Source organism: Bombina bombina, chromosome 6 (assembly GCF_027579735.1).
Source record: "Bombina bombina isolate aBomBom1 chromosome 6, aBomBom1.pri, whole genome shotgun sequence".
Classification (NCBI taxonomy): Eukaryota; Metazoa; Chordata; class Amphibia; order Anura; family Bombinatoridae; genus Bombina; species Bombina bombina.
The window spans coordinates 184208920-184235857 of NC_069504.1; the positions used below are offsets into that span (position 1 = coordinate 184208920).

General features: G+C 36.5%; 1 protein-coding gene across 3 annotated transcripts in view; it reads left to right on the top strand.

The window, feature by feature from the left end:
• Positions 1 to 8994: 8994 nt before the first annotated feature.
• The window catches only part of TFEC (transcription factor EC), a 100574-nt gene continuing 82630 nt past the window's right edge, over positions 8995 to 26938 (top strand). For 2 of the 3 annotated variants that reach the window (XM_053716695.1, XM_053716696.1), the window contains exon 1: positions 8995 to 9063. In XM_053716695.1, the coding sequence (XP_053572670.1) occupies positions 9007 to 9063 (57 nt within the window). In that variant the 5' untranslated portion in view covers positions 8995 to 9006. Of the gene's footprint in view, positions 9064 to 14167; positions 14268 to 26938 lie in introns of all 3 variants that reach the window. The other variant, XM_053716697.1, reaches the window with a different exon arrangement.

The following is a 26938-nucleotide window of genomic DNA, read 5'->3' on the forward strand; positions in this document are numbered from 1 at the left end:
CTTGGATGAAGACGTCTCCCGGTAAGTTGATCTTCAGGGGGTTAGTGTTAGGTTTTTTTAAGGGTGTATTGGGTGGGTTTTATTTTTTAGATTAGGGTTTGGGCGGCAAAAGAGCTAACTGCCCTTTTAAGGGCAATGCCCATCCAAATGCTTTTTTCAGGGCAATGGGGAGCTTAGGTTTTTTTAGCTAGTATTTTATTTGGGGGGTTGGTTGTGTGGGTGGTGGGTTTTACTGTTGGGGGGTTGTTTGTATTATTTTTTTTACAGGTAAAAGAGCTAATTACTTTGGGGCAATGCCCTGCAAAAGGCCCTTTTAAGGGCTATTGGTAGTTTAGTTTAGGCTAGGGTTTTTTTATTTTGGGGGGGCTTTTTTATTTTAATAGGGCTATTAGACTAGGTGTAATTAGTTTAAATATCTGTAATTTGTTTATTATTTTCTGTAATTTAGTGGGGGGTTTTGTACTTTAGCTAATTTAATTTAATGTAGGTAATTATATTTAATTTAGTTAATTTATTTAATTATAGTGTAGTGTTAGGTGTTAGTGTAACTTAGGTTAGGTTTTATTTTACAGGTAAATTTGTCTTTATTTTAACTAGGTAGTTATTAAATAGTTAATAACTATTTAATAACTATTCTACCTAGTTAAAATAAATACAAACTTGCCTGTAAAATAAAAATAAACCCTAACATAGCTACAATGTAACTATTAGTTATATGGTAGCTATCTTAGGGTTTATTTTACAGGTAAGTATTTAGTTTTAAATAGGAATAATTTAGTTAATGATAGTAATATTTATTTAGATATATTTAAATTATATTTAAGTTAGGGGTGTTAGGTTTAGGGTTAGACTTAGGTTTAGGGGTTAATAACTTTAATATAGTGGCGGCGACATTGGGGTGGCAGATTGGGGATTAATAAATGTAGATAGGTGGTGGTGATGTTAGGGATGGCAGATTAGGGGTTAATAATATTTAACTAATGTTTGCAAGGCGGGAGTGCGGCACTTTAGGGGTTAATATGTTTATTATAGTTGCGGCCACGTTGGTGCGGCAGATTAGGGGTTAATAAGTGTAGGTAGGTGGCGGCGACATTGGGGGTGGCAGATTAGGGGTTAATAAATATAATGTAGGTGTCAGCAGATTAGGGGTTCATAAATATAATGTAGGTGGCGGCGGTGTCCGGAGCAGCAGATTAGGGGTTAATAATTATAATGTAGGTGTCGGTGATGTCGGGGGCGGCAGATTAGGGGTTAATAAGTGTAAGATTAGGGGTGTTTATACGCGGGGTTTATGTAAGGGTGTTAGGTGTAAACATAAATTTTATTTCCCCATAGGAATCAATGGGGCTGCGTTAAGAAGTTTTACGCTGTTTTTTGCAGGTGTTAGACTTTTTTTCAGCCGGCTCTCCCCGTTGATTCCTATGGGGAAATTGTGCAGGAGCACATTACACCAGCTCAACGCTGACTTAAGCAGCACTGGTATTGGAGTGCGGTAAGGAGCAAAATTTTGCTCAATGCTCACTTCTTGCCTTTTAATAACGGGTTTCTGAAAACTCGTAATACCAGCGCTGTAGGTAAGTGAGCAGTGAGAGTAAACTGCTCGTTAGCACCGCATAGCCTCTAATGCAAAACTCGTAATCTGGGCCGCTGTTTTTTTTTTTAATTTAAGAGGCAAAGATGATATAGACACTAACACCGAGATTACGAGTTTTGCGTTAATAGGGGTGCGGTGCTAACACTTAGTTTCAGCTCACCGCTCACTTAAGACAATGCTGGTATTACAGGTTTTTTTCAACCCGGCGTTAGCCTCTAAAAAGTGAGCGGAAAGCAAAATTTAGCTCCACATCTCACCTCAATACCAGCGTTGCTTACGGTAGCTGTACGATGGCTAAACGTGCTCGCGCACGATTTCCCCATAGGAAATAATGGGGCTGAGCCGGCTGAAAAAAAACCCTGCAAAAAAGCAGCGTTCAGCTCCTAACGCAGCCCCATTGTTTCCTATGGGGAAAGAACATTTACGTTTACACCTAACACCCTAACATGAACCCCGAGTCTAAACACCCCTAATCTTACACTTATTAACCCCTAATCTGCCGACCCCGACATTGTCGCCACCTACATTATATTATTAACCCCTAATCTGCCGCCGCCAACGTCGCCGCCACTATAATAAAGTTATTAACCCCTAAACCTAAGTCTAACCCTAACATCCCCCTAACTTAAATATAATTTAAATAAATCTAAATAAATTTACTATTATTAAATATATTATTCCTATTTAAAACTAAATACTTACCTATAAAATAAACTCTAAGATAGCTACAATATAACTAATAGTTACATTGTAGTTATCTCAGAGTTTATTTTTATTTTACAGGCAACTTTGTATTTATTTTAACTAGGTACAATAGTTATTAAATAGTTATTAACTATTTAATAACTACCTAGTTAAAATAAATACAAAAGTGCCTGTAAAATAAAACCTAACCTAAGTTACAATTACACCTAACACTACACTATAATTAAATAAATTAGCTAAACTACCTACAATTAATTACAATTAAAATAAATAAACAAAAGTACGAAAAACAACAAATTACAGAAAATAAAAAAATTATTACAATTTTTTTAAAATAATTACACCTAATCTAATACCCCTAATACAATAAAAAAGCCCCCCAAAATAATAAAATTCCCTACCCTATACTAAATTACAAATAACCCTTAAAAGGGCCTTTTGCGGGGCATTGCCCCAAAGTAATCAGCTCTTTTACCTGTAAAACAAAATACAATACCCCCAACATTAAAACCCACCACCCACACACCCAACCCTACTCTAAAACCCACCCAATCCCCCCTTAATAAAACACCTTGAAGATCACCCTACCTTGAGACGTCTTCACCCAGCCGGGCACAAGTGGTCCTCCAGAGGGACCGAAGTCTTCATCCCATCCGGGCAGAAGAGTACATCCAGACGGCCAGAAGTCTTCATCCAGACGGCATCTTCTATCTTCATCCATCCGGAGCGGGTCCATCTTCAATCCAGCCGATGCGGAGCATCCTCTTCAAACGAAGTCCAACTGAAGAATGAAGGTTCCTTTAAATGACGTCATCCAAGATGGCGTCCCTTCAATTCCGATTGGCTGATAGGATTCTATCAGCCAATCGGAATTAAGGTAGGAAAAATCCAATAGAATAGAATGCGAGCTCAATCCTATTGGCTGATTGGATTGGATTTTTCCTACCTTAATTCCGATTGGCTGATAGAATCCTATCACCAAATCGGAATTCAAGGGACGCCATCTTGGATGACGTCATTTAAAGGAACCTTCATTCTTCAGTTGGACTTCATTTGAAGAGGATGCTCCGCATCGGCTGGATTGAAGATGGACCAGCTCCACTCCGGATGGATGAAGATAGAAGATGCCGTCTGGATGAACACTTCTGGCGTCTGGATGTCCTCTTCTGCCCGGATCGTATGAAGACTTCGGCCTCTCTGGAGGACCACTTGTGCCGGCTGGGTGAAGATGTCTCAAGGTAGGGTGATCTTCAAGGGGTTAGTGTTAGGTTTTATTAAGGGGGGATTGGGTGGGTTTTAGAGTAGGGTTGGGTGTGTGGGTGGTGGGTTTTAATGTTGGGGGGGTATTGTATTTTTTTACAGATAAAAGAGCTGATTACTTTGGGGCAATGCCCCGCAAAAGGCCCTGTTAAGGGCTATTTGTAATTTAGTATAGGGTAGGTAATTTTGTTATTTTGGGGGGGCTTTTTATTTTATTAGGGAGATTAGATTAGGTGTAATTAGTTTAAAAAATTGTAATTATTTTTTTATTTTCTGTAATTTAGTGTTTGTTGTTTTTCGTACTTTAGTTTATTTATTTTAATTGTAATTAATTGTAGGTAGTTTAGGTAATTAATTTAATGATAGTGTAGTGTTAGGTGTAATTGTAACTTAGGTTAGGATTTATTTTACAGGTCAATTTGTCTTTATTTTAGCTAGGTAGTTATTAAATAGTTAATAACTATTTAATAACTATTGTACCTAGTTAAAATAAATGCAAAGTTGCCTGTAAAATAAAAATAAACCCTCAGATAGCTACAATGTAACTATTAGTTATATTGTAGCTATCTTAGGGTTTATTTTATAGGTAAGTATTTAGTTTTAAATAGGAATAATTTATTTAATAATAGTACATTTATTTAGATTTATTTAAATTATATTAAGTTAGGGGATGTTAGGGTTAGGGTTAGACTTAGGTTTAGGGGTTAATACCTTTAATATAGTGTCGGCGACGTTGGGGCGGCAGATTAGGGGTTAATAAATGTAGGTAGGTGTCGGCGATGTTAGGGACGGCAGATTAGGGGTTAATAAAAAAAAACTAGTGTTTGTGAGGCGGGGGTGCGGCTGTTTAGGGGTTAATACATTTATTAAAGTGGCGGCGATGTCTGGTCGGCATATTAGGGGTCAAAATTTTTATTTAAGTGTTTACGATGTGGGGGGAGGGCCTCGGTTTAGGGGTTAATAGGTAGTTTATAGGTGTTAGTGTACTTTTTAGCACTTTAGTTAAGAGGTTTATGTTACGGCGTTAGCCCATAAAACTCTTAACTACTGACTTTTAAATGTGTTAGGAGTCTTGACAGGAGAGGGTGTACCACTCACTTTCTCCAAGACTCGTAATACCAGCGTTAGGAAAATCCCATAGAAAAGATAGGATACGCAATTGATGTAAGGGGATTTGCGGTAAGCTCGAGTCGCGGAGAAAAGGTGAGCGGTACACCTGTACCTGCAAGACTCGTAATACCAGCGGGCATTAAAAAGCAGCGTTGGGACCTCTCACTCGTAATCTAGCCGTAAGTTCTTTTGACAGACTTGCATTTTAGCCAATCAGTGGTGACTCATAAATAACTGCATGGAGTGAGCACAATATTATGTATATTATACACATGAACTAGCACTGTCTAACTGTAAAAAACTGTTAAAATGCACTGAGATAAAAGACAGTTTCAATGGCTTAGAAATCAGTTTCTGAGCCTACCTAGGTTTAGCTTTCAATAAACATTGATTATATTGTCACAATGGCTCCTGTCAAGGGGTAAGATATATCAGGAAGCGAGTCAACAGTCAATTCTTGAATTTCATGTGTTGGAAGCAGGAAAAATGACTTTGACAAGGGTCAAATAGTGATGGCTAGACGACTGGGTCAGAGCATCTCCAGAACAGCAAGTCTTGTGGGATATTCCCAGTATGCAGTGGTTAGTATCTACCAAAAGTGGTGCAAGGAAGGATGACCAGTGAACCGGCATCAGGGTCATGGGTGCCCAAGGCTCATTGATACATGTAGGGAGCGAAGGCTAGCTCGTCTGGTTCGATCACACAGAAGAGCTTTTTTAGCTGAAATTTTTTTAAAAAAATAATGCTGGCCATGATAGAAAGGTGTCAGAACACAGTGTATCGCAGTTTGCTGCGTTTGGTGCTGCATAGCCACAGACCGGGTCAGTGTGCCCATGATGATCCCTGTCCACCACCAAAAGCGCCTTCAATGGGGACGTGAGCATCAGAACTGGACTATGGAGGAATGGAAGAAGGTTGCCTAATCTAATGAATCATATTTTCTTTCATCAGGTGGATGGCTGGGTGCATGTGTGTCATTTACCTGAGGAAGAGATGGCAGCAGGATGCACTATGAGTAGAAGACAGGCCAACAGAGGCAATGTTATGCTCTTGGCAATGTTCTGCTGAGAAACCTTGGGTACTGGGATTCATGTGGATGTTACGTTGACACATGCCACCTACCTAGAGATTGTTGCAGACCACGTACATCCTTCATGGAAATTGTATTCCCTGGCGGCAGTGGCCTCTTTCAACAGAATAAGGCACACACTGCATACTTGTTCAGTAATGGTTTGAGAAACACAAAGAGTTCAAGATGTTGCTTTGGCCTCAAAATTTCCCAGATCTCAATCCTATTAAGCATCTGTGGGATGTACTGGAACAACAAATCCAATCCATGGAGTACCCACCTCATAACTTGCAGGACTTAAAGGATCTGCTGCTAATGTCTTGTTGCCAGATACCAAAGGACACATTTGGCGGTCTTGTGGAGTCCATCCCTTGATGCATCAGAGCTGTTTTGGCAGCACGAGGGGGACTTACATGATATTACCTATTTTTACATGGTTAAAGGTTATGAGACTATGTAGAAATTACTTAGAATAGCATAGGAAGATGAAATCTACTTAAACTTTATTCTTTATATGCATTGCTCAAATTCAATTTACCTTTTTCACATGCTTCTTCTATTCAAACTGTGGCTATTTATACTCCTTCCTTCAGCATATTATAACAAAATACTTTTCTAAGTAACCAGCATTGATTCAGGCTGTCAGCTAGCTATAAGAATGTTTAACTTCACCCAAAACTTAAAGGGACAGTCTAGTCAAAATTAAATTTTCATGATTCAGATAGGGCATGCAATTTTAAACAACTTTCCAATTTTCTTTTATTATCAAATGTGCTTTGTTCTCTAGGTATTCTTTGTTGAAAGCTAAACCTGGGTAGGCTCATATGCTAACTTATAAACCCTTTAAGGCAGCCTCTTATATCAGTGCAGATTTACAGTTTTTACAGATAGACTGCTCTTGTTCTTGTGTGCCATATAGATACCATTGTGTTTACTCCCGAGGAGTTATTTATGATTCAGTACTTAGTGGCTAAAAGGCAAGTCTGTTAAAAGAACTGAAATAAAGGGGCAGTGTGCAAATGCTTAGGTACAAGGTAATCACAGAGGTAAAAAAGTGTATTAATATAACCTTGTTGGTTAAGCAAAACTGGGGAATGGTTAATAAAGGGATTAGCTATCTTTTTAAACAATAACAGTTCTGGAGTAGATTGTCACTTTTATCATTTGCATTTTCTACATGAACTTCTATTGTGCTTCTCTAACCATTAAAATAGATTTATTTTTAAGCCATTAAAACAGCCTTAATTTAAAAAAAAAAATGTTATAAACACAATTAAATGCGTATTAAAACAATGAGAATACTTTTTAAAGAGATATTCAAGATGAAAGTCTTAGGGAGTAACTGAGCTGCAAAAGCCCCCTTTAAATTAATGGAACATTCTACATGAAAATTCTGCATGAATAATAACTACTTTAATTTCAGAATAAGTGGAAATACAATGCTAGCTCTAATAAAACAGTATTATAGGAACATGAAACACTTTGAGAATTTAAAAAGAAATAATTTAATTACATGCAATAAAAAAAAAACTTTGCATTAAAGTGAAGGTAAAGTTAACAGTTATGGAAGACACCCAGGCATTTAGCAATAGTACCTTAGTTTAGTCGCTAACTTGTTTTTTATATAACAGCTCTTGTTTTTAAAATATATATATATTTCATTCCCTACCATTTCGCTGCTGACTCCTCCCAAACTCTACTTCTGTGTTATCCTGTGTGTGACGTCTTGAGCGGTCCCACCCACTCTCTTCGTCACTCAAAAGCAAGTTCCCGATGCTGATGTACACTGCTCCTTCGTCAATTGACGTTGACACTAAGGGGTAGATTTATCATAGTGCGAGCAGTTTAAAAGGTAATAAACAGCAGTAAATAATAATATTTAAAACAACTGATGAATTAAACTAGGCCTATTTTTACAAAATCTATAGTAAACCATTACCGAGTTGGGTTAACTTTACTTTCATTTATATTATACCCTTTTATTAAAACTTAATTCTGAAAATTGTGGACTTTCCAATTTCGATTAAAAGGAATTATGCTATAATGCTATTACGCTATATTCCACTCAGTCATTGGCTACACATTCTATTAATCCATTTATATGAGTTTCTGATTGGTCTCAGGAGAGATGGAAACCTAGGTTGCACTATGGTCACTTCCATTACTTTCTGAAAACTAAAACTTTACACCAATTTTATTTTTAAATACTTAACTAATATAATTTATAATTAATTTTATGAACTATGTTTTATTGGCACACATTTAACAGTATAATAGCCCTTATGGCTACATAAATGGTTATTTGACCTGATATTATTATTGACCCATCAGAGGTTGACACATTGAAGTAGTGGACAAACGTACAAAATAAAATATAGATTTTTTTTTATTTTTGTATAAAATAACATTTAAATGAACATAGTATTCATACAAGTTGTATAAAGTAAATGAAAAAGTGCAGTTAAACCTGAAAAAATAAACTTTTTAACAAGTTATGTAAATGTTAATTGGAAATTAGCACAAAAGCATGACATTGCTGAATTTATTTTTATTGGATGTTAAGTACAACTCCTGATTGTCTATTGGTGGAGAGGGACAAACCTTCACTTGACGAACATAAAATAAAAATAGATTTATTCAACACACAAATCTCCATCTTTTTCTAAAAAGGTATTTTGTTAGCTGGAACAACAACAAAAAACGTTTTTTATACAATGTAGTCACCATTAAAACCTATTCACAATAGAAGATTTTGCTGCCTCCCAGAAATGCTCAGCTGGTTGAACCAACAAACTTGACTTAATTCTGCAAAGTTTGCACAAAAATATATTTTCTTTGAGTGGAATTTTTTTTTTTAAATTAAACAAATAAAATTACAGGAGAATTGTATTTCTAATTAAACAAGCTAATTATTATACACCATTTTTAATTTAATATTAAAGTCAGGAAAGACTAATCAATAGGTGTTTATCACATTATATTACATATAATATATACTGTATATCTGAATATTTGAAAAGTCACCTAAAACTTAATCATTTTTCTCTATTGCAAAAAGCAAAGGGAAGCAGAGTCCTGCTTTATAACTTACTAACCCTTGTTCTTAGTACATATATTATTCATTTCCCCCAAATATGCTTTGTCATTTCTTCCACTTCATCTTTGAAACAGCTAGGTTTTAGGAAGTACATGCCCAAATACTTCTCTATTTTATATTTCTTTTCTTGCAAACTCTGCAGTTCATTCATTTTTTTTGGAGCGTATTGTCATGAACTGTTGTAGTTTTGTAAAGATGGTGACTCTGATACAAATACAACCTGGACTGGTATGTATGACTTAAATATATTGTTTTTCTTTTGTGATAGGCTATTAAAAAACCTTGAATAGATAGGCTGAATATACATGACTGCATTTGTTCTAGAATGCATCTATTAAATATTCAGTTAATTTAATTACTTAATTAGAAAATGTTCAGAGAAAGGAAACAAACTAATGGGAACTAACAATTTAAACTATGAGGAGAGGTTAGTCATATTGGCTCTATTTACTCATTAAACATTTTAAAGGTGATATGGTTATTATAGAAATATATTCAAGATCAACTTGCAGATTTGGCAGAAGCAGTGTTTCTTTCTAAAGGCATTGTTTGTGACAAGAGGTCAGGAGGAAAGGAGATTTAATCTCCAGCCACCTGAGCGTTTTTTTCACTGTAAGAGTGTTGAAAATTGTGGAAGTCATTGCCTACGAAGATACCTTCGCTACGTTTAAAATTGACTTAGTTACAGTTTTGGCTAGAAACAGAATTCGGGGATATGAAAGCTTGTGTTAAATTGGTCAGCTTTTAATTGTATTAAAGGGATATTGTACACTAGATTTTTCTTTGCATAAATGCTTTGTAGATGATACATTTATATAGCTTCTCTGGGGATTTTTTTGTAAAAATGTATAGTTTTGCTTATTTTTAAATACCATTGTGCTGATTATCAGACTCCTAACCAAGCCCCAAAGTTTTAGATGTATACTGATGTCTACAGACTCCAGCTTGCTCCTACTTATGTAATTGGTCTGTTCATATGCAGGGGGAGGGGGTGGGTCTGCTCTCAGCTCCACATCTTACATTCCTGCTTTTCAAATAAAAATACCAAGAGAACAAAGAAAAATTGATAATAGGCGTTAATTTGAAAGTTGCTTAAAATAGCATGTTCTATCTGAATCATGAAAGAGAAAAATTGGGTTTTAAATCCTTTTAAAACTCAAATTGTAATTCCCCATACCATGTTTAATTGTGTGAAGCGAAAAGAAAATGTACTTTTAATTTTAATTTAGCTTTTGCTCCTATTTAAATCTGAAAAAGTAGTTTTCCCACTAATATCATAAAGGCTGGATTGTGTTTTGTGGAATTGAGAACCGACAGCAAAGCAGATAAAATAAGCAATGCTCAATAGGTTTTCTCAAGGAGGTGTGTGTGTGTATAGTGCATATATTGTATATGTTTATACTACTACAATGAGGTAGATTACAATCCTTTATAAAAATGTATCTAATTATTTTCAGCAGAAAACATCATCGCAGTGTATGTACATTTTTGTAGATTGACAATTTGACAAGTTTTTCTTAACCATTTTGATTGTCCAAAAGTATCCAAAATTAAAGTATATACTTTTAATGAGAGCATAAAGCTTGAAAAACTAATGTGGGACAGATATTTTTTAAATGGAATTTGAAGCTCCATTATAAATAAAATCAGAGCACATTGTAAATGTTGGGTTACAAGTTCAAGGAAAATATACTCAGAAACAAAGGTTTAATAAAACTGCATGTAGACATTACAATGCTGTCATTTGTTAAGGCATTTTACATGTGACCAGGGTAATAAGCATATACAGAATTTTAGAAGTGACATGCTTGCAAAAACTATAAAAAAAACTATATCAAATCAATCATTCTATCTATCTATCTATCATCTATCATATATTATATATCTATGAACATTAAATCTGTGCTTAAAAAGGGAAACTAAATGAAGTTTTAAGGAACTTTGTACTTTATTGCCATTATCAAATGTCGCAAGTCATTTTATATGTAAAAAAAAAATAAGCACCAGCTCCTACTGAGCATGTGCACAAGTTCACACTGTATACGTATTACAAATTTAAAGTAAATAAGAACGCTTGAACAAAACGCATTGAAAATACATTACAAGTACAGTTATACTCATAATAACACTTTCTAAAAAAATTATTACAAAAGAATATAAGAGTTCAAAGATAAGTAATCTCAGGTGCTAGGTGTTAGTGTGTATTTACTGTGTGTATTTTAGCAGAATATGTTCTTTGTATTTATAAATATATCTATTCCAATAAATTATTATATATATATACTGTATATATATATATATATATATATATATATATATATATATATATATATATATATATATATATATATATATATATATATTACCAAAATATCATCATATATATGTAGAAATATGTATTCATGAACATATTCCACTATTTGAAGAATATTAGAATGTTCATATTTTTATGTGGGGTTACGCACTTGAGAATATGTGGTCGGGTTAGCACAAGAGTGTTAGGTATTTTTTCCACTTTTTTCTCTCTATTGACTTCTATGGGGGAATAGGTTATCGATATTGTGCGATATTGAAAGTTCAGAATTTTGCGTGCGTTGAGTTAGCACATGCGTTTTTGTAGATTAACAATTTACTGCTTTACAGGCATCATTGAGGTGATAGAATGCCGTTGTATATAAAACCGTTTTCCATTCTCTGTACTGGACTTGTCAGTATAATGTTGCACGTCATTCAAGATTGGCTGTTAGATCTATATAGCAAAGCACAATGAGTGATCCAGCTACTTAATAGAGCTTTTACTACATTGTTCTACTACCTGCACTTTTCAATCAGCAAATGCATAATAAAACAACTAACAATTGCACCTACATTATTTATTTTTGTCAGATTTACCCATAATTTAACATTAAGGGGCATATTTATCAAGCTACATATGGAGCTTGATGCCCCGTGTTTCCTTTAGGCTCGCCGGAAACACAAGTTATGAAGCAGCAGTCTAAAGACCGCTGCTCCATAACCTGTCCACCTGCTCTGAGGCCACGGACAGACATCGCCAGAAATCAACCCGATCGAATACGATCTGGTTGATTGACACCCCCTGCTAGCGGGTGATTGGCCGCAAATCTACATGGAGCGACATTGCACCAGCAGTTCACAAGAACTGCTGGTGCAATGATAAATGCAGAGAGTGTATGCTGTCGGCATTTATCGATGTGCAGCAGACATGATCCGCAATATCTGATCAAGTCCGCTCGCACAATGATAATTCGGCCCCTAAACCATGTGTTTTTCCTCACTGCCCTATAGGAGCTTGCTTACATATTTTAGTATATACAGCATAAGACTTATGATAAACAATACTCAAGAGACTTTTTAGGTGGTGTCTCTGGACTGCCAGACAATGTATATATTTCTATTAAAGGGTGTGTATTATGTATTATGATTTGATAGGATGATGTTGATGATTAATAAAGGGAAAGTTGATTGAGATAGCAGAAAATCTAATTGCAGTAGTGGATTTTAATTTTGCAAGTTATGCAATATCTAATTGAAAGTAAAACTGGTTGGTATTTGAAAAAAAAAATTATGTCAGAAACCAAACTAGAAAAGGTGTCAGAAAACATACAATAATTAATCATATACATTTTATTCAAAATAAATAAAAACTATTAATGAACCATTAACCAAAATACTCATGTATTCCCTCACATACACATATGCTATCACACAACTATACAAACACATGTAGCTTGTTTGTATTATTGTGTGATTGCATATGAGTATGTTAGGGTATAGGGAAGTATTTTCGTTGATAGTTCATTTAAATTTTGTGTTTATTTTCAATAAAATGTATATTATTAATTATTGGTGTTTTTTAATCTTTACTTGTCCTGGGAATTTAACATAAGTTTGAACATTAAAGTCAAAATTAAAGTTTCATGATACAGTTTTAAACAACTTTCTAATTCACTGCCATTATAAAAATGTGAACAATCTTATATGCAAACCAGCTCCTACTTAGCATGTGCAAGAATTTAAATAATATATGTATATGCATTTTGTGATTGGCTGGTGGCTGTCACATGATGCAGTGGGAAGGAAAATTGAATTAATTTTGAAATTTGTCAAAAAAAATCTACTACTCATTTGATATTCAGACTAAGCGCCTGATGAATAAAAGCTCACCGGCAAGGAGAGAAATCTTGCCAAATCTTTGGGGGCATTTTGTTGTAGCATTATTTTGTAATGTAAGTGTCTCTCCTTCACACCCAGAGCTCTGCATAAAGAGATAAATAACTCTCAAGAAAAAAAAGTATTTGAGGAACCTTGCAGTACTGGTCATCTAACCAGAGTGGAGAGGTTTAGATCATCAGGCTATAGGTGCGTTTGCATTTTAATAAAAAATCTGCAAGGTAGTGTTAGAATTACATATTGGGACTGTATGATTTGCAGCCACATGTTCTACATACATGGGTCTAGCCATTAAAGGGCCAGATTAAGAGTGGAGCGTTGTTTAACATTCCAGCTCATGCGCTAACTTTGCTAAAAGTAAGCTTTTTGCCAGTGCCAGGTAGTGCTCGCATTACACGATGATTTGGTTGCGCGCTAACCCGATACGCGCAAAATGCATAAGTTAGAATATCGAGAATGTGTTAAGGTATTACCCCATAACAAGTCAATAAAGCAAAAAAGTGGAAAAAAATCTAGCATATTCTTAAGTGCGCTAAACTGACATAAAAATATTAATATTTCACACTCCAATGTTCTTTGCATAGCAGAACATGTTCTTTTAATTTATTAATAAATATTTCTACATATATCTGATGATATCTATACCTAAATATATAGCTGATTGTATATAGTTATAGATATATACAGCTATATATATATATATATATATATATATATATTATTATATTATTATTATACTTTATTTATAAAGCACCGACATATTCCGCAGCGCTATCCTAGGGTACAATTCATTTAAATAAAACAATAATATAAAACTTGTAAGAGACAAGACAAAATTTTACAAACACATACAGGAGGAATAAAGGGCCCTATTCCCTTGGGAACTTACAATCTAGAAGTGTCACGCTACCCGCACCGTTGTGGCCATTGCCACGGACGCAAGTGGCTCCCTCCGCTTCCCATGGCCTTTGCCATGGACTCAGGCGGCTCCTTCCTGTTCAACAATTCAAATGGGAAGACAGCGCCTCACTCCAAGTTATGGGGCACAGAAAAAGGAGTTAGCTAGACCTCAGCATCATAATCAATTTTCAAGAAGATTTCCAGCCTTCAAATAGTAAGTAAAAAATCTTTATTTATACAGAGTCCATAATACAGCAACCTTCCTGTTCCCAGGCCGTTGCCATGGACTCTGACATCACCACCACTCCTGCATGTCTCCTTTGGCGTGAACCTGGGTCTATGTAAGTACTTTCTCCCTTACTTACATTGCTAAAGTATAGGTGTTACTCTTTGTGCTCCTGGGTGCTTATTTTACTGATTAACCTCTGTACTGCTGATTGCCTTATTGTTGCTGATCTCTGCCTGTCTCAAGACTACTCTGCTGATTAACCCCTGAACTGCTTATTGCCTTATTGTTGCTGAACTCTGCCTGTCTCAAGACTATTCTATTGATTAACCCCTGAACTGCTGACTGCCTTATTGTTACTGAACTCTGCCTGTCCCAGACCTCTCTACTGTTTAACCCTGTACTGTTGGTATTCTGGCTTGCCTTATCATTGCCAAACTCTGCTTGCCTGACTACTCTCCAGTTATCCTCTTTAGTGCCGTGAAGGACTGCCCTCTCTACTGTGAGCACTGTTTACCTCATTTACTTACCTTATCCTTCCACTTGACCCTGGGATAAAAAGACTACTGGCCAAGTTTGATCCGATAGGGAAATATCCCACAAGAATTATATTATACTTGGGCCATGGACCCAAATGAGGTACCAAAAGCAGTCTCTCTTCAGGGACAGACACTGGGAACCCATGCTATACACTTGCAGAGTCTGGATTCTAAACTAGAGACTCTAACCGCTATGCTCTCCTCATTTGTCGCTGAGAAAAACACTACCCCTGCTGCTAGTACCGCAACCTCCTCCTCTGCTTCTGGTAGCATACCCCGGATACCATTGCCTTACAAGTATGATGGAACTACTGACTGTAGAGTATTTCTCAACCAGTGCAGATTGCATTTCTGCAATGACCCTCATACCTCCCAGTCCCATTAGTCAAAGGTCACCTTTATTGTTTCCTTTTTGAAGGATAAGGCCCTAGTCTGAGTTTCTGCATTCTCTTCTGTGTTTGGGACCATTGGTCACACTTTTGCTGCTGAATGCTCTCTCTTGGATCTCAGGGTAATAGATCTGTGGCACAATACGCCATGGAATTTCGCACCTTGGCACATGAGATCAGCTGGGATTGCAGTGCTCTCAAGGCGGCCTTCCGGAGAGGTCTACATGATTGCATCAAGGATGAGCTCACTTAACGTGATGTTCCATCTACCCTGGATTAATTGATTGAGCTGAGTATCAGCCTGGATTCTTGCTTTCAGGAGCGACATGCTGAGAGAGAGAGAACTCGCAGAGTCCTGCCTTCTCGTCCTCCTACCCGTCTAGCCACTAGACTACCCTTTACTTCTCCTGTGCCTCTAGTTGCCTCTGAGGAGGAACCCATGGATCACTCTTCCCTAAAGTCCTCTGAGTCTGAAAGACAGAGAAGAAGGAGGTTGAGACTATGATTTTATTACGGCTCCAATTCACATCAACTTAAGAACTGTGAAATACTACCTCGAAAAGCCAACGCTTAGAGGATAAGAGTGGGGTACCTCTAAGCATGGCCTTTACCAATTTCCCTCACTCTTCTCAAATCCTGGTACCTATTACCCTCACCTTTCTCCAGAACTCTGTTCAAGCACAGGCCTTTGTTGATTCGGGGAAAGGCTGAATGCTGAAACGCGTAGAAACCTGATTCTAAAGAGAGAGAGAAGTGAACACCTGCATACCAGTGAGGCTCCTGATAAGCAAAGTGTTGGCGAAAAAGACGCAAGGCTCTGGAGAGAGACAACCGGCAAACACAGAGGCCGAGTTGAGAGCACTCGCAAAAATACGCAAGTGAGCCAAAGGACATCCCGGGACATCCTGTGAATACCTAAAGTCGGAGTCCTAACATTGAGGAGTAACGAAATACCCAAAGTAAAGACCTCATCGGGACATCCGGTAAACGGGGGCTGGAAGCCATGGCACTCCACCGGAATTATCTGTCAGATGAGGGAGGATCCTAAAACAGTACACTATTGAATGGAGGAGATCACATAAAACATTGAAACCGTATGTACATACTTAAAGTTAATATTGGAGATATATAAACACCTAACTGATATATTCTCTAAAGCCATTCGCAACCTTGTTGATTGTAGATGAATGAGGGAAACAGATTTATATAATCCTATGTGAATGTGCAGAGAGGAACAAAAAAAGAGAGAAAAATACCCCAATATTGCTATATTCACCACACTTGCTTAAAGAAAATAGGATATTTTAATTCAGATGTTAAAGACATTGAAATAAATCTACTCAAGGTGTAATAAATTGAATCTAATCCAGGAGGCCACAACAGAAGGTGGAATTGAAAAGAGACTTGTTCAATAGATACATTGTATTAGGATCATACATTGTATTAGGATCATATAACGACTTGATGCTATTCTTGAATGTCTATTTCTGTTTTTATGTTCATTTCTGTTTTTAATGGCATATGCTAGGAACTGTATAGCTTTGTAGTCATATATATATTTAAAGTGACAGTGATAACACCGGTGTTATTTTGAACCTTTTAAAACTATTTTAAAATGCTTTAGGAGTTGATCTAATATTGATATTGTTTAATAAAATAATATATATATATATATATATATAATTTCTCAAAACGATTGTTTCATAACCCTACACATATCTATAGTAGGAAGGGACAACATTTTAATTTTGATATATTAGGACTTCCAATTTGGTTGTTACACATAAACAGGGACCTATACCCATTTATAATATATAATAATACATATCTTCCACTGAGTTGAAACGGCATTGATTTGCACCACCTTATACATAAGTATCTATTACACAAACCTTTGGGAAAGTTTTAAAGGTGAGCAGTGTTTCATACCAACTAGGCATCGATATTTAACCCCATATAGGAGCTGGTGCTATCTTGACTCAAAGGGATCCTTCAACCTCCAAACCGCATCCTGTAGCCTTTTTTTTCCAAACGTTTTCCCCTGCAGGGAAGAACTACGATGTGGGGAATCATGAACTCCTAGCCATTACAATAGCTCTTACTGAGTGGTGACATTGGCTAGAGGGAACTACCAACCCTATTCAGATTCTTACCGATCATAAAAACCTAACATACTTGGAAACAGCTCATCGAATAAATCCCTGACAGGCCAGTTGGGCCTTATTCTGTTCTCGCTTTAATTTTACAGTCTCTTATCTTCCTGGGACCAAGAACAAGAAGGCTGACACACTTTGCCATCAGTTTCACCACTCTAATTACTCTTCTAAAGCCCCTATCGAACATATCATTCTTTCCTCCTCTGTGATTGCTCAACTTAACATCTCTCTACTGAAGAGATTAAAACTTGCTCAGTCAAGCAAACCTCCTGAAGCCCCTATGACTCTTGAAATCCTTTTTGTACCTCCTAACCTACGCACTCCTGTGCTATCCTAGACCCATGATAGCAAACTATCAGGTCAACCTGCTTTGACAAGAACCTTTAAACTGCTTTTTTTAAACTGCTTTTTTTACATTTTTGGTGGCCTACCATGAATTCCGACTCTTAATATTATGTCAAGGCTTGTCAGACTTGTGCTGCCAATAAAATTCCCCGATCTTTACCTCATGGCTTACTTCAACCTTTGACCATACTCAAACAATCCTAGACACACATAACCATGGATTTTATTGTGGACCTCCCTCCTTCTGACCGTCATATGGTTATATGGGTTGTGGTGGATCAATTTTCCAGACTTGCTCATTTTGTGCCCTTGGTCAAATTACCTACTGCCAAAGAGTTTACAACTCTGTTACTTCTTCATGTAGTATGTCTTCATGGTATACCCGTAAATATTGTTTCTGACAGAGAACCTCAATTCGCTTCTACCTTCTGGAGAGCTTTTTGAAAAACGAATGAGACTACGGTTTTCTTGTTTTCCAGTTATCATCCCCAGACCAATGGTTTCACAGAGAATCAAGATCTAGAAACCTATCCTAGAGGTTATGATGATTCCCAGCATACCAATTGGTCTGGACTGTTGCCATTAGCTGAACTGGCAAGGAACAGTCTTTGGCATTCATCTTTACGATGCTCTCCATTTCAATCTGCAGCAGGTTATCAACCCCGTATGTTTCCCTATTCAGCTCAGTCTATGGAGGTTCCTGCTGCTGATTGTCATTTCACTGACCTTACTTCTCATTGGCAGCATATACGCTCTAAGTTACATTCAGCTGTCTTCAGATACAAGAGGCATGCTGAACATCATCGAGCTACTATTCATGCTTTGCAGTAGGTGAGTGAGTCTGGGTCTGTACTCGACACGTTCGCTTACGTCAGCCCTGTTACAAATTGGGTCCTCGCTACATTGGTCCCTATAAGGTCCTCAAAAGACTTTCTCCTGTGGCCTACAAAGTGGCCTTACCCAGAGCCCTGCATATCCATCTGGTGTTCCACATCTCTCTGCTCAAACCTTACATCATGTACAGAATTACCTGATTCAGACCTCCTCCTCCAATGCTCTTAGTTCATAGTGAGCTGGAGTATGAGATTGCCAGGATCCTAGACTCCAGGTACAAATGCAGGCAACTTCAATACCTAATGCACTGGTAGGGTTACTCTGTGGCAGATCGTTCCTGGGTTCCTGTCCGTCATGTGCATGCTCCTTCTCTGGTCTCCAAGTTTCATACCGCTCATCCCTCCAAGCTGCATTAAGGGTCCTGGAGGTACCCCTTTGATGGGGGGCTCTGTCACGCTGCCCGCTCCATTGTGGCCATTGCCACGGACGCAGGCAGCTCCTTCTGCTTCCCATGGCCATTGCCATGGATGCAGATGGCTCTTTCCTGTTCCCAGGCCATTGCCATGGACTCTGCGATGCTCTGGCGCATTGGATCTGACGTCACCACAACTCCTGGATGTCTCACTTGGTGTGAACCTGGGTCTATGTAAGTACTTTCTCCCTTACTTACATTGCCCAAGTATAGGTGTTACTGTTTGTGTCCCTGGGTGATTATTTTGCTGATTAACCTCTGTACTGCTGATTGCCTTATTGTTGCTAAACTTTGCCTGACTTAAGATTATTTTGCTGATTAACCCCTGAACTGCTGATTGCCTTATTGTTGCTGAACTCTGCCTGTCTCAAGACTATTCTTTTTATTATTTTATTATTATCGGTTATTTGTAGAGCATCCAACAGATTCCGCAGCGCTATTCTATTGATTAACCCCTGAACTGCTGATTGCCTTATTGTTGCTGAACTCTGCCTGTCTCAATACCATTCTATTGATTAAACCCTGAACTGCTGATTGCCTTATTGTTGTTGAACTCTGCCTGTCTCAAGACCACTTTACTGTTTAACCCTTGAACTGCTGACTGCCTTATTGTTGCTGAACTCTGCCTGTCCCATACCTCTCTACTGTTCAACCCTGTACTGCTGGTATTCTGAATTGCCTTATCGTTGCCGAACTCTGGTTGCCTGAATACTCTCCAGTCATCCTCTGTAGTGCCGTGAAGGTCTCTCTACTGTGAGTATGGCTTACCTCATTTACTTGCCTGTTCTGGGATATTTCCTTATCCTTGACTCCGGGAAAGGAAGACTACTGGCCAAGTTTGGTCTGATAGGGAAATATCCCATGAGCATTACAGTAGGAGGTTGAGAAACAGGAGGTAAAAACTGCAAGATTGAGAAAGATGTTAATGCAGAGTTAGATGAGGGAAATGTTAGGTAAGTGAAATTAATTTATTACTAAGTTGGATGGTAGGCTTATCTGAACAAAAAAGTCTTCAGTGAGCATTTAAAAGAAGAAAGATTAGGGGAAAGCCTGACAGAATGAGGGAGAGTGTTCCAGAGTGTAGGTGCTGCACGACAGAAGTCCTGCAGTCTAGCATGGGAAGAGGTGATAGTTGAAGATGCAAGGAGCAGGACATTATTGGATCTTAGTGGGCGGGCTGGAGTATACTTGTTGATTAGAGTGGATAGGTAATGGGGAGTGGCATTGGTGAGAGCTTTGTATGTAAGGGTGAGAATTTTGAATCTAATTCTGCTGTGAATGGGGAGCCAATGAAGAGACTCGCAGAAAGGTGAAGTAGATACAGAGTGACGGGAAAGGTGGATTAGCCTGGCTGAGGCATTTAGGATGGATTGAAGGAGGGAGAGACGGGAAAGAATAAGGCTAAAAAGTAGGTTATTGCAGTAGTCAAGTCGGGAAATATAAAGGAGTGGATTATTTGCTTTTTGAAGTTAGCTCTCAGAAAGGGCGAATCTTGGAAATATTGCGTTGGTGGTTGTGGCAGGATGAAGAAAGTGATTGGATGTGGGGGATGAAGGATAGATATGAGTCAAGTGTAACTCTGAGGCAGCGGACTTGGTGATGCCGTCAACAGGGATAGAAAAGTCAGAGTCGGCGTAGAACTTGAGGGGGTGATTAGAAGGAGCTCAGTCTTGGACATGTTAATCTTTAGGTGGTGAGAGGCCATCCAGGAAGAAATACCAGATAAGCAGTCGCTGACATGAGAAAGGACAGAGGGAGAGAGAGCGGGGATGGAGAGGTAGATCTGGGTGTCATCAGCATAGAGGTGATATTTGAAGACATAACTGTTAATACATTTTACCCAGTGAAGAAGTATAAATGGAGAAGAGCAGAAGACCCAGAACAGATCCTTGAAGTACTCCAACAGACAGAGGCATTGGAGAGGAGGAGTCACCAGCAAATGACACTAAAAAGACCTGTGAGAAAGATAAGAGTGAATCCAAGAAAGAGCAGTGTCACAGAGGCCAAAAATGCTAAGGGTCTGTAGGAGGAAGGGGTGGTCAACTGTGTCAAAGGCAGCTGAGAGGTCAAGTAATATAAGTATGGAGTAGTGGTCATTACTTTTAGCAGAAAGAATATTGTTAGTAACCTTGGTAAGGGCAGTCTCAGTTGAGTGTTTGGGGCAAAATCCAGATTGCAGGGGGTCAAGCAAGGGGTCAAGCAAGGAGTTAGTGGGCAGGAACTGGGTTAGGGAATTGAAAACTAGTTTTTCAAGGAGTTTTGATGTGTATATATATATATATATATAGTGAAGATTGCATTAGCCGTGCTAGTCCAGTAGATAAGATGCTCAAAAATCAAAGTATTGCAGTATGCAGTGATACCTTTTTATTGGACTAACATAATAGACAAGCTTTCGAGAGTTTTCCTCTCTTCCTCAGGTCTGAAGCAATACTGATCAATCTGATATAGATGCACATCACATACAACAAATGGAAGGGAGGGAGGGGGGTGAGAGGGGTGTCATAAAAAGCAGAGTATGTGTCTGAACGCAAAAATAGCTGAGAATAGCCAGAAAGAGTAAATATACAGAGGAGACTAAATAGGCAAGATGAGAGGAAAAACAAAAGGAAAAAGAAACCAATATAGGGCAATAAAATGAGAGATTATGGTAGTGTGTGAGAAAGCCAGAGTCTATATTAAGTCCTTCATTTCTGGTGTTGAAATGTGTGATCATTTTCATCTCAAATGTCTTTCGTTCATGAGAGTCTTTGAAATTCCCTTTAAGAACTTTAATCCTGAGGTTAAGGATGGAGTGACCAGTCTGGGTGAAGTGATGACCAACAGTGGTACAATATTAATTTTCCTTGTGGTTTTTGATTGAGGTGTCTGTATAGATTTATTCTGAGATGCAGCTTTTGGCCAGTTTTTCCAATGTAGCAGCCTCTGTCACACGCTGTACACTGTATCATGTACACCACATTAGCAGATGAGCACAAATAGGATCCTTTAATATTATATGTTGACACAGTTTGCAGAGTGATTAGTTGATTTTATTTTTTTAGATATTATCCTTTCCTTGTAGCCCTTTTGCCTAAATGACTCTGACAGTGTACTCAGGTGCTGATCTCTGTCTTTTGTGTCAGAGCAAATGCGGTGAAATCTGATAGCTTGACTGTAGATGATATCTTGTTTGGTGTGATTGGGATGGAAGCTGGAATTGTGGAGGTAGCTGTACCTGTCTGTGGGTTTTCTGTATATAGATGAATGAAGGAGGCCATTGGTGACAGTTATTGTACAGTCCAAGAAATTCACACTATGATTTGAAAAGTCCATTTTAAGGTTTATTGACGGGTGAAATGAATTAAATGATTTGTGGAAATCTAAAAGGCTTTCTTTTCCTTCTGTCCATATTATGAAAATGTAATCGATGTAACGATAATATGTATAAGGTTTGTGGGGCTGAGTACATAAGAATCTGCATATGTATTTATAAATTCATAGAACATATTCTGCTATGTGCAGAACATTGTAATGTAATGTAATGTGAAATATTTACAATAAGTACACATTATAACACTTTATTTTTAATATTGCATAAATATGATTTTACATGTTTTCTACATGACTGCAAAGGGCTCCAATGCACTTATATATATTCCTATATCTGTATACATATGTATTTGTGTATATATATATATATATATATATATATATATATATATATATATATTTATCTGTAAATACATAAATACACCTATAAATACATCTGTACACATATAAACATGTATATATGCATATAAGCCCTTAGTCTGCCTTTTTTTTCTTACACCTGAGACCTCCTATCTTTGAGCTAACTTTTTTGTGTAAATGTTTTTTTTTTTATTATTAATTTTCAGTAGATAGTGTTATTATGAGTGTAACTGTACTTTTCAATGTATTTTTGACGGGTTCTGTGACACTTTTTTGTTTTGCAAAACAATTAACCAGAGCTCTGAGATCGTGCTATCCCAAAGCGCATTAACTTAAATTGCGCTCAATTGATCGTGTTTACTTTCAACTTGTAATATGAGAGCTACATCCAACGCATGCAAACGGCAGCTATAAACCCCGAGATCACTTGCCCGTGTCAATTAGCACACTACTTGTAACTGGGCCCAAAACATTTTTAGGTAACATATATTATATTAAATTGTCTCAGAAGCTGTGAATTTTGAGATATTAGTGTAGTGTAACTTGTGCTAATATACTAGTGTAAACTATACACAAATGTTTCCTTTACACAAGGATACTTGATAGAACTGTAGGTCATTACACTGGTATCAATTTTCCATAGGTGGTAATGATGCACCCCAATAATCCTAATTATTCACATACACCACAGTTACCCATGCATAGCACTGTACTGGTCTCCTAAAATGCAGTTAACCTTAGCAACAAACCATTTTCACCTCTATGAACCCTAAAAGTTACCATAAAATTAACTGCATCAATAGCCCAGTACTATTAACCCTATTTGCAACCTCATTTCCACCATAAAAATAACTCATGAAAAACTTGCCTTTTTAATGTCTTTGAAGGCACTGATGAGACTTCTTAGGTAATCTCGCAATAGGGGAGAGCTTTAGATCATCAGGCGTTTAGGTAGAACAATTGAAAATGATCATTTTAGTACATATCTCTCCCAACCCTACTAAGAAGCTGATTTGTATGCTGCCCCTTGTTTAATAACTTTTTTTATAGCCAATAAAGCAGAATTGAAATTGTCAGTATAGGCAGGGGTTTCAAATGGCAAGAGCAGTTAATTCAAAAGACAAAATAAATAATAATAATAATAATAGTGAGCTATCGGTAAACAATTTAATACAGTCTTGCAGGTAAAATAGATCACTGTTAACATTTTAAAGGGAAAAATTAAAGTACATTATCCCTTTAAATAACACTTGGCTTTAATAGCTAGTTGATCCTCTTTTGGCAGCAATAACCTCAACCAAGCTTTTCTGGTAGCTGTGGATTAGAACTGCACAACATTCAGGAGGCATTTTGACCACTCTTCCTTACAGAATACCAAGAGAAAAAAAGTAAATTGGAAAGTTGTTTAAAATTATATGCCCTATTTGAATAATGAAAGTTTATTTTGTACTTGACTGTCCCTTTAATGCACTGCGTGCTAACCCAATCCTCTTCTTGATAGAGCTCCCTGCGCCAATACCTGGCTTTACGCTCGTGCTTTTCAGGAACTGCACTATCTTTAGTGCAGATCGTGGGAGCCACGCTCACTAAGCCTCCTGTTAAAGGGACAGTCTAGGCCAAAATAAACTTTCATGATTCAGATAGAGCATGTAATTTTAAACAATTTTCCAATTTACTTTTATCACCAAATTTGCTTTGTTCTCTTGGTATTCTTAGTTGAAAGCTTAACCTAGGAGGTTCATATGCTAATTTCTTAGACCTTGAAGCCCACCTCTTTCAGATTGCATTTTAACACTTTTTCACCACTAGAGGGTGTTAGTTCACGTATTTCATATAGATAACACTGTGCTCGTGCACGTGAAGTTATCTGGGAGCAGGCACTGATTGGTTAGACTGCAAGTCTATCAAAAGAACTAAAAAAGGGGCAGTTTGCAAAGGCTTAGATACAAGATAATCACAGATGTTAAAAGTATATTAATATAACTGTGTTGGTTATGCAAAACTGGGAAATGGGTAATAAAGGGATTATCTATCTTTTAAAACAATAAAAATTCTGGTGTAGACTGTCCCTTTAACATGGCAAGGGCTCTGGCAAGAAGAGGTTATCCAGTGTGTTAAGGTAAGTATTTAACCCTTAAAAAATAAGTAAAGAAAATGAATGAATAATGAGTATTTGTTGTTTACTTTCATTTTAGTTGGTGCATTAATTTGGACTTTTGTTTTCCTAAAACAAATGCACATGTCTAAAGATTTGTGTGTTATTAGTTAAAGCAGATTGTGTTTGCTGATTACTGTAACTTGGATGAACATAAAAACAGATTTTAAGACAAATTAAACATAAATGCAGTCATTTCTAAAAATGTTTACATACTTTTTATTGCCACTGTATTTTCATAACTCTAAGATCAAGGAGAAAACAACAAAACTTTAGACCTTTAAAAAGTAAAAAAAAAAGTTTAATAACACATTTTGCAATGTGCTACTAAACTAATTTTTACTTTTTAATGCGCTACTAAACTAATTTTTACTTTTTAATGTGCTACTAAACTAATTTTTACTTTTTAATGTGCTACTAAACTTTTCTTTACTTTTTAAAGGCCTAAAGTGTTGTCTTATTATTTTGTCTTCTTGTAGCTTGTAAAATTCATTTGCTGATAACTTTAAAAATGTAACAGCTGAACTATAATAGTTCATTTGTGTCTTTCTGAGATTAATTATGAAAAAGAAAAACTAGACTTAGCTTTGAACCAAATATAGTTTTCTTTTCTCTTATTCATTCATGAAAAATGGAATGCCACAAAATATGAATGCATTTGACATGAATATAAAATAGAAAAGTTAATATATAAATACAAAATCTAAAAATATACTCTCTTCAGCTGTACTGAAAATCTATAAATACATTAATATAATCTTTTAAACAATCCCTGACAGACATGGCTGATGATTTTTTTTTGGCACACTTGATCATTTGTAGCTGTCAGAGTTATTTTAGGTCATTCATATACCAAAATAGAGAAGGCAATGAGATATTTAAAACATGACCTTTGTGAAAAACTCAAATACTTTTTTCAGTTTGCCCAGTCTTTTAGGGAGCTTAATTTGTGTATGGGCATAATGTCAAGTGGTTAAATTATATAATAGCTGGATAAGAATTATTACATTGCTGTGTTGCTCGTGTATATGTGAGAGATACCAAAAATGTGTTTATTACGTCTAAAATTTAATAGTTCTTTTAATCTTATGCATCTGAAGGTTGTGGCATATGATTTTCTTATTAAAATGAGTTAAGAATATTTATACCTGTCAAGCAATTTGCTATAATTCCCATACATAAAGGAAATTCAGACATGGAATACATTTATTTTTATATTTAAATCTCTTTATCTATGTGCATGATCACATACTATTAGGAGAAATCTGATACTTGCTTTTCTGTATTTGACTCCAGTAAAATATAATTTAAAAAAAGGGACTGATTGTATCATGCAAAGTCAAGATATGTAAATGATTCTGTTGCATCGTTAAGCAATCCTTTACAAAATATCGATAAAGATATGCATTTTTTAAAAAGTTTCCATAAAACTTTTACCGTAGAAGTTGTGGCATACATATTAAAGGAAATAACTTTAATCTTTTATTCTCAGTCTTTCTAATACTGGCCTGCTGGATGGTATAACTTTATAACAATTTCAGCAGAATGCCTGAAAGTGAGGAGAGAATATATTTGTATCTTGTAACGGATAAAAAATAATAAATTAAATATAAATACATGATAATATAAATAAAAGAATATAAATCAAAGTCAAACACCATAAATTTCCACAGTGAGGTTTTGCTTTTTTGGAAAAAATTATAACTTTGAGTTTGTTATATTTGGTGCAGGAAAATTAAAATGATTTTCCTCTTTCTATTTTTGTAACCCTCTAAAAACTGAGCTATATATACAGTATATCAAAATAAATAATTAATCATGATGCATAGCTGTAGTTTCACTTTAAACAACACATTTGTATTTAGATACCTCTTTCACACAGGTTGTAAGCTAAAAAAAGGTTATCATGTTATATTGCACTTACAATGAAATCATAGATGTTAATCACATAATCTGTTACTTTGCACATCATTGAACTGAACAACCCTGGCAATTTTTGAAAGAAAATACATTGCCATGTATATAGACTTTGATGAGTTGACTATTAGCTTAATATTGTATGCAGCACATTATATTTAGCTTGGAAAAGTGCATTCTATTTTACAAGGGACACTAAACCTGCATTTTATTACATGTATTTACAGTTTTCCAATAAACTAACAATCTGTATCTGTGAGTTATTTTTCTTTTCTTTTTTTAATTGGAGAGTATCACCTTCTTTGAG